The following is an 18897-nucleotide window of genomic DNA, read 5'->3' on the forward strand; positions in this document are numbered from 1 at the left end:
GGATAGTGCAGCCATAAAGGCTAACACCCAGCAGAGGCCACTGACAGCTGTCAGTGCCCAGAACCACACCTTTAGCTCTTCACCTAAAAGGGAAGGGGCTAAGTTACAGGCCTCTTTGGGTTCAGGTTGCCTGTCTGCTGCATTAGAGTGGGGGGTTACCACATCTTGTAGTAAACACCCTTCTTCCACTCTTTCTTCTGTTAGCTGAGGAGCCACCCACTCAGGTTTAACAGTTGCCTGACTAGCCAGGACTTCTTGTGGGTCAGGTTGGACTTTATCAGGGCCATTTTTGGAGTTCTCCCCTACTGGAGCAGAATCTCCTTGGCTTGCTGTAACCTTGGCTAAAGGTTGTCCACCCTTCCTACTCTGTTTTCTTTTCTTCTTCTTCTGGGGCCTGCTTGCATTTACTGCAGAGGCAGGACTTCCAGAATCCTTGGGAGAGGACTGGCACTGGACCAGTTCCTCTCTTGGGCTCTGACTAACCTCTGGGTAGTCATTTCCAAGGAGACAATCAAGGGGGAGGTCTGTACTGACTACTACCCTTCTCCAGCTAAGAGTGCCACCCACTTCTATGGGCACTAAAGCCACAGGCCTCTTAGTGACCCTGTCTAGGCTAACTCTTACTCTGGCAGTCTCACCTGGGATGTACTGGTTTGAGAGCACCAGCCTGTCATGCACAATAGTGTGACTGGCACAAGTGTCTCTCAGGGCAGTGGTTGGGATTCCATTCACCAGTAGGTGGTGGAAGTGTCTACTTCCCTCTGGAATCTCCAACTCACCTGTTGGGCCCTGTTTCCAGTTGAAGGCTATGAAGACCTCCTCATCTGAGGAGTCATCTCCCATGGCTACACTGGTTACCCCTGGAATTTTGTTCTGGGGTTTGTTTTTGGGACACGAAGTGTCCTTGGTGTGGTGCCCAGACTGTTTACAGTTGTGGCACCATGCCTTAGTGGCATCCCAGTTCTTACCCTGGTACCCACCTTTGTTTTGGGTTGTGTCTTGGAGCCCACCCACCTGTTCTGGTTTTTGGGGGCCTACAGAGGACTCTTTTTCTTTGTTTCTAGTGTCACCCACTTTCTCCTGGGGAGTTTTTGTAACCCCTTTCTTTTGGTCACCCCCAGTGGAAGTTTTGGTTACCCTAGTCTTGACCCAGTGGTCTGCCTTCTTTCCCAACTCTTGGGGAGAAATTGGACCTAGGTCTACCAGATACTGATGCAACTTTTCATTGAAGCAGTTACTTAAAATGTGTTCTTTCATAAACAAATTATAAAGCCCAACATAGTCACACACTTCATTTCCAGTTAACCAACCATCCAGTGTTTTTACTGAGTAGTCTACAAAATCAACCCAGGTCTGGCTCGAGGATTTTTGAGCCCCCCTGAATCTAATTCTATACTCCTCAGTGGAGAATCCAAAGCCCTCAATCAGGGTACCCTTCATGAGGTCATAAGATTCTGCATCTTTTCCAGAGAGTGTGAGGAGTCTATCCCTACACTTTCCAGTGAACATTTCCCAAAGGAGAGCACCCCAGTGAGATCTGTTTACTTTTCTGGTTACACAAGCCCTCTCAAAAGCTGTGAACCATTTGGTGATGTCATCACCATCTTCATATTTTGTTACAATCCCTTTGGGGATTTTTAGGATGTCAGGAGAATCTCTGACCCTATTTAAGTTGCTGCCACCATCGATGGGACCTAGGCCCATCTCTTTTCTTTCCCTTTCTATGGCTAGGAGCTGCTTTTCCAAAGCCAATCTTTTGACCATCCTGGCTAACAGGGGGTCATCTTCACTGGAGTTATCCTCAGTGATTTCAGAGGTGTTGGTCTCTCCTGTGAGGGAACCAGCATCTCTGACTATTATTTTTGGAGTCAGGGTTTGAGGGACCCTGTTCTCCCTAGATAGGACTGGTAGGGGGGAATTTTCCTCCAAGTCACTATCCTCTTCCTCTGAGTTGCCACCCTCAGAGGGGTTGGCCTTTTCAAACTCTGCCAAAAGCTCCTGGAGCTGTATTTTGGTAGGTTTGGGGCCCATTGTTATTTTCTTTATTTTACAGAGTGACCTTAGCTCCCTCATCTTAAGATGGAGGTAAGGTGTGGTGTCGAGTTCCACCACAGTCACATCTGTGCTAGACATTTTGCTTCTAAAAGTTGGAATACTTTTTAAGAATCTAAAACTGGTTCTAGAATCTAATTCAAACTTTTAACAAACTTTTAAACTCTAAAAGAAATGCTAACAGGGACTAACACAAGGCCCTAGCAGGACTTTAAGAATTTAGAAAACTTTTCAAATTGCAAAAATCAATTTCTAATGACAATTTTGGAATTTGTCGTGTGATCAGGTATTGGCTGAGTAGTCCAGCAAATGCAAAGTCTTGTACCCCACCGCTGATCCACCAATGTAGGAAGTTGGCTCTGTATGTGCTATTTCAAAGTAAGGAATAGCATGCACAGAGTCCAAGGGTTCCCCTTAGAGGTAAAATAGTGGTAAAAAGAGATAATACTAATGCTCTATTTTGTGGTAGTGTGGTCGAGCAGTAGGCTTATCCAAGGAGTAGTGTTAAGCATTTGTTGTACATACACATAGACAATAAATGAGGTACACACACTCAGAGACAAATCCAGCCAATAGGTTTTTATATAGAAAAATATCTTTTCTTAGTTTATTTTAAGAACCACAGGTTCACATTCTACATGTAATATCTCATTTGAAAGGTATTGCAGGTAAGTACTTTAGGAACTTTAAATCATAAAAATTGCATGTATACTTTTCAAGTTAATGACAAATAGCTGTTTTAAAAGTGGACACTTAGTGCAATTTTCACAGTTCCTAGGGGAGGTAAGTTTTGGTTAGTTTTACCAGGTAAGTAAGACACTTACAGGGTTCAGTTCTTGGTCCACGGTAGCCCACCGTTGGGGGTTCAGAGCAACCCCAAAGTGGGCACACCAGCAGCTCAGGGCCGGTCAGGTGCAGAGTTCAAAGTGGTGCCCAAAACACATAGGCTAGAATGGAGAGAAGGGGGTGCCCCGGTTCCGGTCTGCTTGCAGGTAAGTACCCGCGTCTTCGGAGGGCAGACCAGGGGGGTTTTGTAGGGCACCGGGGGGGACACAAGTCCACACAGAAATTTCACCCTCAGCGGCGCGGGGGCGGCCGGGTGCAGTGTAGAAACAAGCGTCGGGTTCGCAATGTTAGTCTATGAGGGATCTCGGGATCTCTTCAGCGCTGCAGGCAGGCAAGGGGGGGGTTCCTCGGGGAAACCTCCACTTGGGCAAGGGAGAGGGACTCCTGGGGGTCACTTCTCCAGTGAAAGTCCGGTCCTTCAGGTCCTGGGGGCTGCGGGTGCAGGGTCTCTCCCAGGCGTCGGGACTTTAGGTTCAAAGAGTCGCGGTCAGGGGAAGCCTCGGGATTCCCTCTGCAGGCGGCGCTGTGGGGGCTCAGGGGGGACAGGTTTTGGTACTCACAGTATCAGAGTAGTCCTGGGGTCCCTCCTGAGGTGTCGGATCTCCACCAGCCGAGTCGGGGTCGCCGGGTGCAGTGTTGCAAGTCTCACGCTTCTTGCGGGGAGCTTGCAGGGTTTTTTGGAGCTGCTGGAAACAAAGTTGCAGCTTTTCTTGGAGCAGGTCCGCTGTCCTCGGGAGTTTCTTGTCTTTTCGAAGCAGGGGCAGTCCTCAGAGGATGTCGAGGTCGCTGGTCCCTTTGGAAGGCGTCGCTGGAGCAGGATCTTTGGAAGGCAGGAGACAGGCCGGTGAGTTTCTGGAGCCAAGGCAGTTGTCGTCTTCTGGTCTTCCGCTGCAGGGGTTTTCAGCTAGGCAGTCCTTCTTCTTGTAGTTGCAGGAATCTAATTTTCTAGGGTTCAGGGTAGCCCTTAAATACTAAATTTAAGGGCGTGTTTAGGTCTGGGGGGTTAGTAGCCAATGGCTACTAGCCCTGAGGGTGGGTACACCCTCTTTGTGCCTCCTCCCAAGGGGAGGGGGTCACAATCCTAACCCTATTGGGGGAATCCTCCATCTGCAAGATGGAGGATTTCTAAAAGTTAGAGTCACTTCAGCTCAGGACACCTTAGGGGCTGTCCTGACTGGCCAGCGACTCCTCCTTGTTTTTCTCATTATTCTCTCCGGCCTTGCCGCCAAAAGTGGGGCCCGGCCGGAGGGGGCGGGCAACTCCACTAGCTGGAGTGTCCTGCTGGGTTGGCACAAAGGAGGTGAGCCTTTGAGGCTCACCGCCAGGTGTGACAATTCCTGCCTGGGAGAGGTGTTAGCATCTCCACCCAGTGCAGGCTTTGTTACTGGCCTCAGAGTGACAAAGGCACTCTCCCCATGGGGCCAGCAACATGTCTCGGTTTGTGGCAGGCTGCTAAAACTAGTCAGCCTACACAGATAGTCGGTTAAGTTTCAGGGGGCACCTCTAAGGTGCCCTCTGTGGTGTATTTTACAATAAAATGTACACTGGCATCAGTGTGCATTTATTGTGCTGAGAAGTTTGATACCAAACTTCCCAGTTTTCAGTGTAGCCATTATGGTGCTGTGGAGTTCGTGTTTGACAGACTCCCAGACCATATACTCTTATGGCTACCCTGCACTTACAATGTCTAAGGTTTTGTTTAGACACTGTAGGGGTACCATGCTCATGCACTGGTACCCTCACCTAGGGTATAGTGCACCCTGCCTTAGGGCTGTAAGGCCTGCTAGAGGGGTGTCTTACCTATACTGCATAGGCAGTGAGAGGCTGGCATGGCACCCTGAGGGGAGTGCCATGTCGACTTACTCATTTTTTTTTCACTAGCACACACAGGCTTGTAAGCAGTGTGTCTGTGCTGAGTGAGGGGTCTCTAGGGTGGCATAAGACATGCTGCAGCCCTTAGAGACCTTCCTTGGCATCAGGGCCCTGGGTACTAGAAGTACCAGTTACAAGGGACTTATCTGAATGCCAGGGTGTGCCAGTTGTGGATACAATGGTACATTTTAGGTGAAGGAACACTGGTGCTGGGGCCTGGTTAGCAGGGTCCCAGCACTCTTCTCAGTCAAGTCAGCATCAGTATCAGGCAAAAAGTGGGGGGTAACTGCAACAGGGAGCCATTTCTTTACACAAGCCCCCCCCAGCCCACAGGCCAGGAGACTCAGCCCAAGCTGGGAGAGTCTTCCTAGTCTGTCAGGCGAGGAAGAGTAGGAGAAATAGGCTTGTTAGTTGCAGGGCCTACTCTGCCTTACATCCTTCTGTTCAGGTCATTCCCTTTGGGGAACTGACCTACTTCCACAGTGATAGGACCTAGTCTGAATTGCCTCTTGTCTGCCTCTTCAATGTCTCCACCCATTCTTTCTATTTTGGTCTTAGAGGTATCCACCTCTGCTAACCTTATCTTGGCCAGGGTTACCCCTAGCTTACCCAGAGAGGTTACCCAGAGCTGGAGTAACCCCACCATGACCAATAGGGTCAGGGGGCCTAACTTACTATTTGGCATGGGGTCAGACCACCATGCTAAGGATAGTGCAGCCATAAAGGCTAACACCCAGCAGAGGCCACTGACAGCTGTCAGTGCCCAGAACCACACCTTTAGCTCTTCACCTAAAAGGGAAGGGGCTAAGTTACAGGCCTCTTTGGGTTCAGGTTGCCTGTCTGCTGCATTAGAGTGGGGGGTTACCACATCTTGTAGTAAACACCCTTCTTCCACTCTTTCTTCTGTTAGCTGAGGAGCCACCCACTCAGGTTTAACAGTTGCCTGACTAGCCAGGACTTCTTGTGGGTCAGGTTGGACTTTATCAGGGCCATTTTTGGAGTTCTCCCCTACTGGAGCAGAATCTCCTTGGCTTGCTGTAACCTTGGCTAAAGGTTGTCCACCCTTCCTACTCTGTTTTCTTTTCTTCTTCTTCTGGGGCCTGCTTGCATTTACTGCAGAGGCAGGACTTCCAGAATCCTTGGGAGAGGACTGGCACTGGACCAGTTCCTCTCTTGGGCTCTGACTAACCTCTGGGTAGTCATTTCCAAGGAGACAATCAAGGGGGAGGTCTGTACTGACTACTACCCTTCTCCAGCTAAGAGTGCCACCCACTTCTATGGGCACTAAAGCCACAGGCCTCTTAGTGACCCTGTCTAGGCTAACTCTTACTCTGGCAGTCTCACCTGGGATGTACTGGTTTGAGAGCACCAGCCTGTCATGCACAATAGTGTGACTGGCACAAGTGTCTCTCAGGGCAGTGGTTGGGATTCCATTCACCAGTAGGTGGTGGAAGTGTCTACTTCCCTCTGGAATCTCCAACTCACCTGTTGGGCCCTGTTTCCAGTTGAAGGCTATGAAGACCTCCTCATCTGAGGAGTCATCTCCCATGGCTACACTGGTTACCCCTGGAATTTTGTTCTGGGGTTTGTTTTTGGGACACGAAGTGTCCTTGGTGTGGTGCCCAGACTGTTTACAGTTGTGGCACCATGCCTTAGTGGCATCCCAGTTCTTACCCTGGTACCCACCTTTGTTTTGGGTTGTGTCTTGGAGCCCACCCACCTGTTCTGGTTTTTGGGGGCCTACAGAGGACTCTTTTTCTTTGTTTCTAGTGTCACCCACTTTCTCCTGGGGAGTTTTTGTAACCCCTTTCTTTTGGTCACCCCCAGTGGAAGTTTTGGTTACCCTAGTCTTGACCCAGTGGTCTGCCTTCTTTCCCAATTCTTGGGGAGAAATTGGACCTAGGTCTACCAGATACTGATGCAACTTTTCATTGAAGCAGTTACTTAAAATGTGTTCTTTCATAAACAAATTATAAAGCCCAACATAGTCACACACTTCATTTCCAGTTAACCAACCATCCAGTGTTTTTACTGAGTAGTCTACAAAATCAACCCAGGTCTGGCTCGAGGATTTTTGAGCCCCCCTGAATCTAATTCTATACTCCTCAGTGGAGAATCCAAAGCCCTCAATCAGGGTACCCTTCATGAGGTCATAAGATTCTGCATCTTTTCCAGAGAGTGTGAGGAGTCTATCCCTACACTTTCCAGTGAACATTTCCCAAAGGAGAGCACCCCAGTGAGATCTGTTTACTTTTCTGGTTACACAAGCCCTCTCAAAAGCTGTGAACCATTTGGTGATGTCATCACCATCTTCATATTTTGTTACAATCCCTTTGGGGATTTTTAGGATGTCAGGAGAATCTCTGACCCTATTTAAGTTGCTGCCACCATCGATGGGACCTAGGCCCATCTCTTTTCTTTCCCTTTCTATGGCTAGGAGCTGCTTTTCCAAAGCCAATCTTTTGACCATCCTGGCTAACAGGGGGTCATCTTCACTGGAGTTATCCTCAGTGATTTCAGAGGTGTTGGTCTCTCCTGTGAGGGAACCAGCATCTCTGACTATTATTTTTGGAGTCAGGGTTTGAGGGACCCTGTTCTCCCTAGATAGGACTGGTAGGGGGGAATTTTCCTCCAAGTCACTATCCTCTTCCTCTGAGTTGCCACCCTCAGAGGGGTTGGCCTTTTCAAACTCTGCCAAAAGCTCCTGGAGCTGTATTTTGGTAGGTTTGGGGCCCATTGTTATTTTCTTTATTTTACAGAGTGACCTTAGCTCCCTCATCTTAAGATGGAGGTAAGGTGTGGTGTCGAGTTCCACCACAGTCACATCTGTGCTAGACATTTTGCTTCTAAAAGTTGGAATACTTTTTAAGAATCTAAAACTGGTTCTAGAATCTAATTCAAACTTTTAACAAACTTTTAAACTCTAAAAGAAATGCTAACAGGGACTAACACAAGGCCCTAGCAGGACTTTAAGAATTTAGAAAACTTTTCAAATTGCAAAAATCAATTTCTAATGACAATTTTGGAATTTGTCGTGTGATCAGGTATTGGCTGAGTAGTCCAGCAAATGCAAAGTCTTGTACCCCACCGCTGATCCACCAATGTAGGAAGTTGGCTCTGTATGTGCTATTTCAAAGTAAGGAATAGCATGCACAGAGTCCAAGGGTTCCCCTTAGAGGTAAAATAGTGGTAAAAAGAGATAATACTAATGCTCTATTTTGTGGTAGTGTGGTCGAGCAGTAGGCTTATCCAAGGAGTAGTGTTAAGCATTTGTTGTACATACACATAGACAATAAATGAGGTACACACACTCAGAGACAAATCCAGCCAATAGGTTTTTATATAGAAAAATATCTTTTCTTAGTTTATTTTAAGAACCACAGGTTCAAATTCTACATGTAATATCTCATTTGAAAGGTATTGCAGGTAAGTACTTTAGGAACTTTAAATCATAAAAATTGCATGTATACTTTTCAAGTTAATGACAAATAGCTGTTTTAAAAGTGGACACAGTGCAATTTTCACAGTTCCTAGGGGAGGTAAGTTTTGGTTAGTTTTACCAGGTAAGTAAGACACTTACAGGGTTCAGTTCTTGGTCCACGGTAGCCCACCGTTGGGGGTTCAGAGCAACCCCAAAGTCACCACACCAGCAGCTCAGGGCCGGTCAGGTGCAGAGTTCAAAGTGGTGCCCAAAACACATAGGCTAGAATGGAGAGAAGGGGGTGCCCCGGTTCCGGTCTGCTTGCAGGTAAGTACCCGCGTCTTCGGAGGGCAGACCAGGGGGGTTTTGTAGGGCACCGGGGGGGACACAAGTCCACACAGAAATTTCACCCTCAGCGGCGCGGGGGCGGCCGGGTGCAGTGTAGAAACAAGCGTCGGGTTCGCAATGTTAGTCTATGAGGGATCTCGGGATCTCTTCAGCGCTGCAGGCAGGCAAGGGGGGGGTTCCTCGGGGAAACCTCCACTTGGGCAAGGGAGAGGGACTCCTGGGGGTCACTTCTCCAGTGAAAGTCCGGTCCTTCAGGTCCTGGGGGCTGCGGGTGCAGGGTCTCTCCCAGGCGTCGGGACTTTAGGTTCAAAGAGTCGCGGTCAGGGGAAGCCTCGGGATTCCCTCTGCAGGCGGCGCTGTGGGGGCTCAGGGGGGACAGGTTTTGGTACTCACAGTATCAGAGTAGTCCTGGGGTCCCTCCTGAGGTGTCGGATCTCCACCAGCCGAGTCGGGGTCGCCGGGTGCAGTGTTGCAAGTCTCACGCTTCTTGCGGGGAGCTTGCAGGGTTCTTTGGAGCTGCTGGAAACAAAGTTGCAGCTTTTCTTGGAGCAGGTCCGCTGTCCTCGGGAGTTTCTTGTCTTTTCGAAGCAGGGGCAGTCCTCAGAGGATGTCGAGGTCGCTGGTCCCTTTGGAAGGCGTCGCTGGAGCAGGATCTTTGGAAGGCAGGAGACAGGCCGGTGAGTTTCTGGAGCCAAGGCAGTTGTCGTCTTCTGGTCTTCCGCTGCAGGGGTTTTCAGCTAGGCAGTCCTTCTTCTTGTAGTTGCAGGAATCTAATTTTCTAGGGTTCAGGGTAGCCCTTAAATACTAAATTTAAGGGCGTGTTTAGGTCTGGGGGGTTAGTAGCCAATGGCTACTAGCCCTGAGGGTGGGTACACCCTCTTTGTGCCTCCTCCCAAGGGGAGGGGGTCACAATCCTAACCCTATTGGGGGAATCCTCCATCTGCAAGATGGAGGATTTCTAAAAGTTAGAGTCACTTCAGCTCAGGACACCTTAGGGGCTGTCCTGACTGGCCAGCGACTCCTCCTTGTTTTTCTCATTATTCTCTCCGGCCTTGCCGCCAAAAGTGGGGCCCGGCCGGAGGGGGCGGGCAACTCCACTAGCTGGAGTGTCCTGCTGGGTTGGCACAAAGGAGGTGAGCCTTTGAGGCTCACCGCCAGGTGTGACAATTCCTGCCTGGGAGAGGTGTTAGCATCTCCACCCAGTGCAGGCTTTGTTACTGGCCTCAGAGTGACAAAGGCACTCTCCCCATGGGGCCAGCAACATGTCTCGGTTTGTGGCAGGCTGCTAAAACTAGTCAGCCTACACAGATAGTCGGTTAAGTTTCAGGGGGCACCTCTAAGGTGCCCTCTGTGGTGTATTTTACAATAAAATGTACACTGGCATCAGTGTGCATTTATTGTGCTGAGAAGTTTGATATCAAACTTCCCAGTTTTCAGTGTAGCCATTATGGTGCTGTGGAGTTCGTGTTTGACAGACTCCCAGACCATATACTCTTATGGCTACCCTGCACTTACAATGTCTAAGGTTTTGTTTAGACACTGTAGGGGTACCATGCTCATGCACTGGTACCCTCACCTAGGGTATAGTGCACCCTGCCTTAGGGCTGTAAGGCCTGCTAGAGGGGTGTCTTACCTATACTGCATAGGCAGTGAGAGGCTGGCATGGCACCCTGAGGGGAGTGCCATGTCGACTTACTCATTTTGTTCTCACTAGCACACACAGGCTTGTAAGCAGTGTGTCTGTGCTGAGTGAGGGGTCTCTAGGGTGGCATAAGACATGCTGCAGCCCTTAGAGACCTTCCTTGGCATCAGGGCCCTGGGTACTAGAAGTACCAGTTACAAGGGACTTATCTGAATGCCAGGGTGTGCCAGTTGTGGATACAATGGTACATTTTAGGTGAAGGAACACTGGTGCTGGGGCCTGGTTAGCAGGGTCCCAGCACTCTTCTCAGTCAAGTCAGCATCAGTATCAGGCAAAAAGTGGGGGGTAACTGCAACAGGGAGCCATTTCTTTACAACTAGCCTCTGATAAGCCTAACTGCTCACCAACACTACCACAAAATAGAGGATTAGTCCTATCTAGTTTTACCTCTCAAATACCAATTGGGGATCCACTGGACTCTCTGCACAGTGTACTTCATTTAAGTGCACTATATAGTGAGCCAGCGTCCTACAATGGTGATGCATATTGCAATGGAAAGAGGAATGTGCTGTTTTTGCTGGTGCAGAGAGTGGCATGGCTGGAAGTGCTAGGGTTCACTTTGATCTTGATTGGAAACAAATGGTGAAACTAGTACTGCATTGGTTTCAAACGCAGGTGCTGGCAGGGGTGGGAGAGTGAGTAGGATGCCAAGAGATTTGAAGATTGCATACTATATTTAGTGTTGTATCAGTTGAAGGAGGAAGATTTGTGGTATGTGATTTGAACTTGTGTTTGTTTATGGTACATGTTTGTGTGCATCAAGAATTGTGCAAGGATGCTTGTGGGTCTGTATAGTGCATGGTTGTGACGTGTGATTGAGATTGAAATATAGAATGTGATTTAATTTCAGTGGAATTGGCTTGGGGTATAGGACAGCCATTTGCTTTTCCTGTGCTCCTGTATTTATTTTCATTAGAAATGTAGGGCCTAATTATGAGTTTGGAGGTTTTGCGACTGCCAAACTCATGGTGGCAGTCAGGCTATCACACTCCTGGTGGTCCGACCACCAGATTACAACCCTGGTGGTCGGACTGCCTGGGGACCACCGCCATCACGGGCATCACAGATGCTGATGGGGTGGCAGCGGTCGAAGCAGCCACAACGGTGCTGAGTGCAGCACCGCCGTGCTGATCACAACTTCCCCTTCGGCCAGCCTTTTCATGGTGGGGTCCCTGCCATGAAAAGGCTGGCAGAAAAGCAGTGATGAGGGCTGCAGGGGGGCCCCTGCAGTGCCACAACCATGTTGGTAAAGTGCATCTGCTCCTCTTTTCAAAATGATGAAATTGGCATGCTTGACTGGCATATTTAACTTACCTAACTAATATATGGTACCCACAGGATAACCAGGGCCTGCAAATTAAATGTCAGCAGTGGGCTTTAGCACTCATTGTGCCACCCACTGCAGTAAACATGCAAAAGTGTCTGCAGGCCTGCCACCAGTAGCCTGGCAGTCCCGGTTTAAAATGCATATTCAACCTGTCAAAATAATCCCTTTTAACAGTCCTAACCCCTCCTTCTAAATATTTAGAAGTCACCCCAAAGTAAGCCTCACTGCCCATTAAGGGAGGGTGCATGATATATGAAAGTAGGACATGTAAAGGTTAATGTTAAACATGTCCTTACAGTGACCAGCACCTCAAAGCTATTTTTGTAGTAGCAGAGTTGGCTGTTCATAGGAAAGCATTGGGGTAATATTAATAAATGTTTTGCCACCTAGGAAACACCTAGAAACATTTTTCAAGGATCCTTTATAATACTTGAACAAAATCCAATCTAACTATAAAGTCAAATTTTGTACAGAAAATGAGCTTGAGGAAAATTACCTTTTGCCTTCCTAAAGCCTCTGGAGGTTCTCTTGTAAGTATTCAGTTGACAGCTAGAAACGTAATGGCTCTTCTCGGGTGAGGTGTGAACTGCCAGAAGACAGGGACAATGGGTCTTGAGTTGGAGAAGGGCTGTCTTCCCCTGGACAGGGCTGCCTGGGTCCTGTGCCCAGACCCATGGTGCACTTTAAAGAGGCCTCCCTCGTCACAGGCAGATGGAGGTCACACCTGGGCCTGTCTCCCATTGTGTCCTTCTGGTCAGCCAGGCACCAACCCCAGTGGGAGGGAGAGCTGCCCAGAACTGGATTAGAGTGACCATATGGTGGGGCTGTGAGCATCCTTGTTGACATCACAGTGTTACAGCCTGTTTGACAAGTCAGCTGGGTTTACATAGAAGATTGGGGACATACTTCAAATGAGGAAAACAGAATGCCAAATCACTTTGTGTGTATCCACAATCTGATTGTTGAAAGCTCAGCTTTGATTTTACCAGACTTCTGTCTCTGAGTTGCTGGGGGTACAGAGACTGCCCAAACATACCCACATCCCACGTTTTGTGTGGTTGAAAATTTTATCAATCTAGAAAATACCCAAAGTAAGTAAGGTAAACCCCGGGAACCTTTATCCATTGATTAGGCTGTCCTCAAGGGTCATTCTAACCCACCGGCTTGTGCCAGGCATCAATGTGGCACCTCCAGGCAGCCACTTCAGAACACACCTGGACCTGTGGAAGGTCAGAAGAGGACTGAACCTCCTGTTGGAGACCTGAGATGGGGCTATAAGACTGGACAAGCTCTCATTCCTGTACCCCTGACAAACAAGTGGACTACAAGTGACCTCCTGTCAAAGCTGAAGGGCCATGATACAAAAAGCCTTTTCCTCCTACTGCCCAACTGAACAATGGCAACTAGACCTGGACTAGACTCTCTTGTTGGCGTCTGCCTGCTACCCTTTGAGCCTTTAAGTGCCTCCCTGACGTCCTGGGGGGCTTTAGAAGTGTACACCTGTGATAGATTGGGAAATAAAGAGATAAAGAACTAAAGCCAGAAGGTAAAATCTTTGACCAGGCCGAACCTGATTGGTGGTCAGAGGTAAATTGAGCCTAGGTTCTGTTCTACAACGACCATTGACTATCATTGCCATTTGGTGCTTCTTGGCGCTATTTCTACTTAAAACCTTTAAGGAATCTATCTCCAGTTCCCCTTTTTGGATTTTTTGTCATTTTTTTACATTTCGACTTTATTACTGTTTTAGTACTGCATAAGTACTGTACACATTTCCTTTAAGTTAAGCCTGTCTGATCTTTTTTTTTTTGCAGTTTTTTATAGCGCATACTCAGCATGAAAGTATGGAGCGCCTTACAGGAGCTCAAGTTACATTACCAAAGATCACACTCATTTCTTAGGCAGAGGGAGATTAAGTGATTTGCCAGAGTCATAAAATGTTGAGCCGATGTAGAGACTGGAAACGTGGTTCCCCAGAGTAGACAGCTTTGGTCCTAAAACCACATCCTCTGTGCCATACCTACCAGGGGGTTGAGGTCTGGTTAATTCAATGACTTGAGGGTTCACCTTTACAAGGAGTGTGCTTCTTACATGAGGTGAGTACCAACCCCCCTGAACAAATACCCCAATTTCTTACAGTCCCCATCCCGAAAATCTCACACCGACTCTTACCTCAAATTCCATGTAGACTCAGACCTCAAAAATCCTCTCCAGCGTTTTTTCATCTCAGGAACCATCTATTTATCTTTACCAATCACGAGAATGCCACATGCACCCTCTCTTCACAATTGTTCCCAAACGTCAACTTGGTGTGTGTTTTCATTGCGTGTTTATCATCGGGGACATTAGATATGACCGGCCCTACTTCTCCGATTTTCCCATTTCAGAGGGGAATGCTGAGCCCAGAAAAGCATGCCGATCAATTAAAAAAAAAACTGTAGTAAATCAGTGAGTGACCGGTTTAGTACTTGTTGTGCCATACTAAGCACAAAGTAAGCCCTGCCTCCTTATTATCGTTGCACAATAAGTGTCTATTTTCATTAAAATACGCATAGAACTAAAAGCATAGTAGATTTTAGCAGTCAAATTCCTACAATTAATCTTAGTGAGAATGAAATGCTATTCCGCATTTATCTGTCTTGCTTGTGATCGCCGGATTCCGGAGAATATAGTTCCCCGCCACTTCACCTCTCAATGCGCCACCTTGTAATTGTCAGATAATAACACAGGTAGGGTTAGACCACGCTGTCCAGTGGAAGGACGCCGTTTAAAAGGACAAGCCAGTAATAGGAAATGTGACCAATGAGGCGCGGGATAACACAAAGTTACCAGGAAGTGTTTTTAAGCTTGAAATAGAGTGGAATGCTGTTTGTGGCAGACTCCCGAAGAGACCGCTGGGTGGTTAGCTGCTGTGCAGCTCTGCCCCAGAAAAGGGGCACGCTTATTACTCTCTCATTTTTACTCAAAACATTTAATCGTAAAAAACACAATCGGCCGAACAATGAAGATTTCCGGCGCAGTGTTTTACGGCATCCTTGTGTGCCTGGTGGCCATAGGAGTGCGAGATATGTTTTTCATGTATGAAGGGAACAAGTGTAGCATGACCTACATGTTTGAGTACCCCGAGTACCTGGTAAGTCATTCATTTAGTGCCGTTCATCTTTGGTTGCACAGTGCCATACTATACTTCCCTTCGTGCCCTTGAACATTTCGTTTTTGGACCCGATGTGATGTTTTTGATTTTATGTTCAGTATAACAGATATTAACATTGCAGGGGTTTTGTTTTTCCTTCGCACGCTTTATTACGATAAAGTATTTTATTAGTTTAAAAGCTTAGAAAATGTGTTGATACTCTTTCAAGATTACACTGTAGGTCTAAGGATGTATTGTGTAGTCTCATCTTTTTGACTTCAGTTGTTTTTGTTCTGATGATATTTTATTATAATCTCCGGAACGATAGTGGTCTTAAAAGTTAGCTGAATACTAAAACACTTTGCATGTGTCTTTTTTGACACTTTACATCCAATGTACTGTTTGTTGTCATGCAGTCATTTTGAATCGTGTTAGTTTGCTGATTGTGGCTTTGCGGTCGGCGATTCTTCGTTCTTGAGCGATAATGAATTGTGTGTAACGCGCATTCCAAGTAGTAACCCGTCGGTTCGTGTTTGTGTTTGGATTACTTTACCAGCTGTGTATAGCTCAAGGCCATTTAGCAAGGCTGCGTGCGTTGTATTGGTTGGAGCATAATGTTGACTGCAGTTAATCACAGTAGTAGAGTGGTTTTCGGTAACTGGAAAGAACTGTTTTATGTTGTGCTCGCTACCCCAATTTTGCAATTGTTGAGCAGTTCCTGTAAATGACAACAGTAACTATTACTGTGTTGAGTGGTTATCATTTTATTGCGCTCTGAAGGAGGACCAGGCATCTCAGCAGCCATGGCTGCTATATAACTGGATTGAAATTGTTGCTACCTAACAAAGGTTCCCAGTCGTAGCAGCCTGGCAAGGCACACCAAGTTGGTCGTCTCTCTGTTGCAGAACACATGCCCTTCCTCCCAGTTTGGAAAGGAGACTCGTTAAATAATGAATATTTTCTATTCTAGTCACGGATTGGGTTTTGGTAGAGACTTTTACTATTTTACACAGAAGGCATAAATACATGCACCCAGGCACACAAATGAAATTCTAGATTCCTCTTCCCTGGTCTCTTCATCCTATTCCTGTTCTTTCCCTGAGCTGGCTGACTAGTGCACGTCGACTGTCACCAATCAGCTCACACAACACCCCTTCCCTTCTCTTTCTCAGTGTGAAAAGAGTCCTATCTCACATTTGAGCCACGGGTTAGTTTAATGCTTGTCAGTGCTGGAATTGGAAAAAAATATCTCAAGGAACCTCAACTAGGGAGCCTGCGAATGCAGGATGAAAGATCGAGGTCCGGGGGCATGGCAACAAGGAGACCGAGTCAGGAAAGGCAAAGTGAGAAGGGGCGAACACACATCCAGGGACTGCAAGTACATATCCATTAATATTATAACAAGTGTTCCAAAAGAAATTGACAAGTATAAATGAAATATTAAAGCTGTATTGGCTTATTTTATTTGCCTCATAGGGGCCACATTTTATGTATCCCACGTTGCCACCAAGGCGAACAAAAACCAGGTGGCAAATTTACAAAGAATTCATGCAGTGTAGTGCAGCAACCGCAGTTGTAATAAAGGGAGAGAACATCACATCTACTATGATATTGTACTGTTTTTCTTTCTTCCTGCAGAGGCACACTTTATGCTGCCTCCAGCAAATGCACACACCCTTGCAACATAGTGCGGCAGCACCTGTGAGGTGCAGGGTCTCTCTGAGCTTGAACAGCCACCTCCAGCAGCGATCAGAGTTGCTATGCTGCTTCCTACTTACAGGTGAGTTCTGTGCTCCCCTTCAGGGGAGGAGGGTTGATCCTGGTGCTTCTGATCTGGTTCCACTGAGGTTGATGCACTCATGGTGTCCCCCTCCATCCACAGGGCAGCTCGGGGGCAATTCCTTGATGCTTGATTTTGACACAGGGGTCGAACTTCAGTTCACAGGCGGCAACCCTGACTCCAAATGTTAATTAGTACTGGCTGCCCCTCCTGGCACACGGGGTTTCGCAGTACTTGCACACGAAGCACTTCCCCATCATGGCAGCCCCTCCTGGCATATGAGGTTACTGCTAGGTCCAGCAACGGTCTTGACACTTGTTGGCATTTAACATTTCCATGGAGGTCCCTCCTGGCATACGGGGTCGCCGTAATGATGCAGTAGGGGCTTCAGAGTCCCCCCAAGCCACTTTGCTCACAGCTGTCTTGACGGCAGCTCTCTCCTGAAATGTGGGGATCACAGATTTGAGTCTGCACACAGGTCAATGACCTGTTCGGTGCAGCAGGCGTCTCCTCAGACCTTGCAACAGGAGTCCACTCTTGTCCACTCTTGGCAGGGCTCCCCACTGGACCTTTCTATCTCTCCAACACTTGTCTCTTCTTCACAGGGCACACTGGTCTTGGCACGCAGGCAGGTGCTGGTGTGCCGGGCTCTAGAGCAGGTGGTCTTGGTTTCCCTGGGTGATGTCCCCTCACCCAGCAGGGAGACTAGCAGGCCTTGGCCCTCAGCCCTGGTCACAAGCAGAAGTCTCGCAGAGCTTCCTTTCCTCACACAGCCTGTCTGCTTGTCAGATGTCAAATGTTTGGAGTCTCTACCTCCCCTTCTTCTAGTCCAGACACCAATTCAAATTAAATGTCTGGGTCTTTGAAGTTTTATGTTGAGGTACTGCTTCATTTGAAGTGCAGACTTTTCTTCTCTCTTGTTTCTCATGAAAGGCTGTCTATCCCGGTAGGATACACTCTGAAGCTAATAGTCCCACAGCGCTAATTAGAAGGGGCGGGGGGACAGAAGTATTAAATTCAATTAAAAACAAACACATACCTCTGCTCCGCGCTGCTCCTCTGCCCGCTCCCGTTTCTCTGCAGGCAGGCAGGCACAGGCTCCCAGCCTGCCCTGCACCAATCCTGACGCTTCCTTGGGCAGCGTCAGGATTGGCTGGGAGTGCCCAGCCAAGGCACTCCCATGCAGACTGGGAGCCTGTGCAGGCTCTCTCCAGCCCAGCAACTGTATTTATGAAAGTTTTTTGGGAAAAGGTTTGCAGCTGCCACTGCTGGCGGGGGGCAACCTCCTCTGCTCTTATGAAGGAGCCGCCCCAACCCATCTCCTTCCTAAATTGTGTCGAGGCCCCTTCTTGTGCTCTCTCACTGAATCAAAGAGCACCATTTGAAGTGTACAAAGGGGGTCTCTTTCTACATTCTCCAGTGAATTTTGCGCAGCTCACAGGAATGCAGCAATACACAAATCTGTCTGGGGTGATTCCTCTACTCCTCATGTCTTCAGCTGGCAGGCTTGGGCTTCCCAAATGGAAACCCAGTGGTCCTCAATATAATGTGCTATTACAAGTACCCTCGCACTCAGTATATGTACACAGCATACATGCTGCCCGGTACTGTTACGTCCATGTATTGTGCCACCCTAGGTACACGTACATTCAGTACACACAATCACTCTCTGTGCAGTGCTCCGTACTGTATCGTTCCTGTATTGTGCCTTTATGTGCTACATACAAACACACCTGCTGCATGTGTGCACTGAACAACACATCACCTTTCAGGTACTGTATTTTTCATAAGCACACATACACCCAGAACATGATTTCTCTGCGCGCACACTGCACAACACTACATCTCTCATGTAATTTATTCCTCTCTGGTTCTACATATACCCAGTACATGCACTCACCATGCATGCACTGCACAGCAGTGCTCTATCCCTTTGCTGTACCCTTCCCAGGCACACATACATCCCGAACAGAATCACTATTGCTGCACTGCACACCACTCTACATATAACTGACGTAGACCATGGGTGAGTTAAGCACACAGCAGCAGAACTTTTAAAAGGTGAATAAGCCTGCAGGCCTCAATCCAGTGACACAGTTCAAGAAGGACCAGGCCCCCCTACTGATCTCTACTCTGTATGCTGCCAACACTGCTCTAGTGCTGCTTAACTCTTGGTGAAGGTAGTAGCCTTCCACCACAATGAGGGTAGCAGTTTGGGTGCTCCTCCCGGTCCAACAAGACCAAAATCTGTGAGTTAGGCCTATATCCTGGCACACACGCACGATCCGTGTCTGCCTATCACAACAAAAATCAGCATTCGGGATCCAGACATCAGTACAGATGGGCACTCTGGGCAAGGATACGTGCTCATAACCATGCAGATAACTTTTCTATCCCAACAGATACCCCCCCCCCA

The 18897-nt window shown here is 47.9% G+C and overlaps 1 protein-coding gene and 1 long non-coding RNA gene across 5 annotated transcripts in view; one reads left to right on the forward strand and one right to left on the reverse strand.

The window, feature by feature from the left end:
• LOC138283426 (uncharacterized) overlaps positions 1 to 14242 on the reverse strand; it is a 46636-nt gene extending 32394 nt beyond the window's left edge. Inside the window, exon 1 of the long non-coding RNA XR_011201253.1 lies at positions 13741 to 14242. This is a non-coding gene — a long non-coding RNA (uncharacterized lncRNA). The remainder of the gene's footprint in view (positions 1 to 13740) is intronic.
• A 164-nt stretch (positions 14243 to 14406) lies between these two features.
• PGAP1 (post-GPI attachment to proteins inositol deacylase 1) overlaps positions 14407 to 18897 on the forward strand; it is a 764579-nt gene continuing 760088 nt past the window's right edge. For all 4 annotated transcript variants that reach the window (XM_069225850.1, XM_069225846.1, XM_069225848.1 and 1 more), the window contains exon 1: positions 14407 to 14701. In XM_069225850.1, coding sequence (XP_069081951.1) covers positions 14570 to 14701 — 132 coding nt within the window. In that variant the 5' untranslated portion in view covers positions 14407 to 14569. The remainder of the gene's footprint in view (positions 14702 to 18897) is intronic.

The sequence above is a fragment of the Pleurodeles waltl genome, chromosome 3_1 (assembly GCF_031143425.1).
Source record: "Pleurodeles waltl isolate 20211129_DDA chromosome 3_1, aPleWal1.hap1.20221129, whole genome shotgun sequence".
In the NCBI taxonomy this organism is placed as follows: domain Eukaryota; kingdom Metazoa; phylum Chordata; class Amphibia; order Caudata; family Salamandridae; genus Pleurodeles; species Pleurodeles waltl.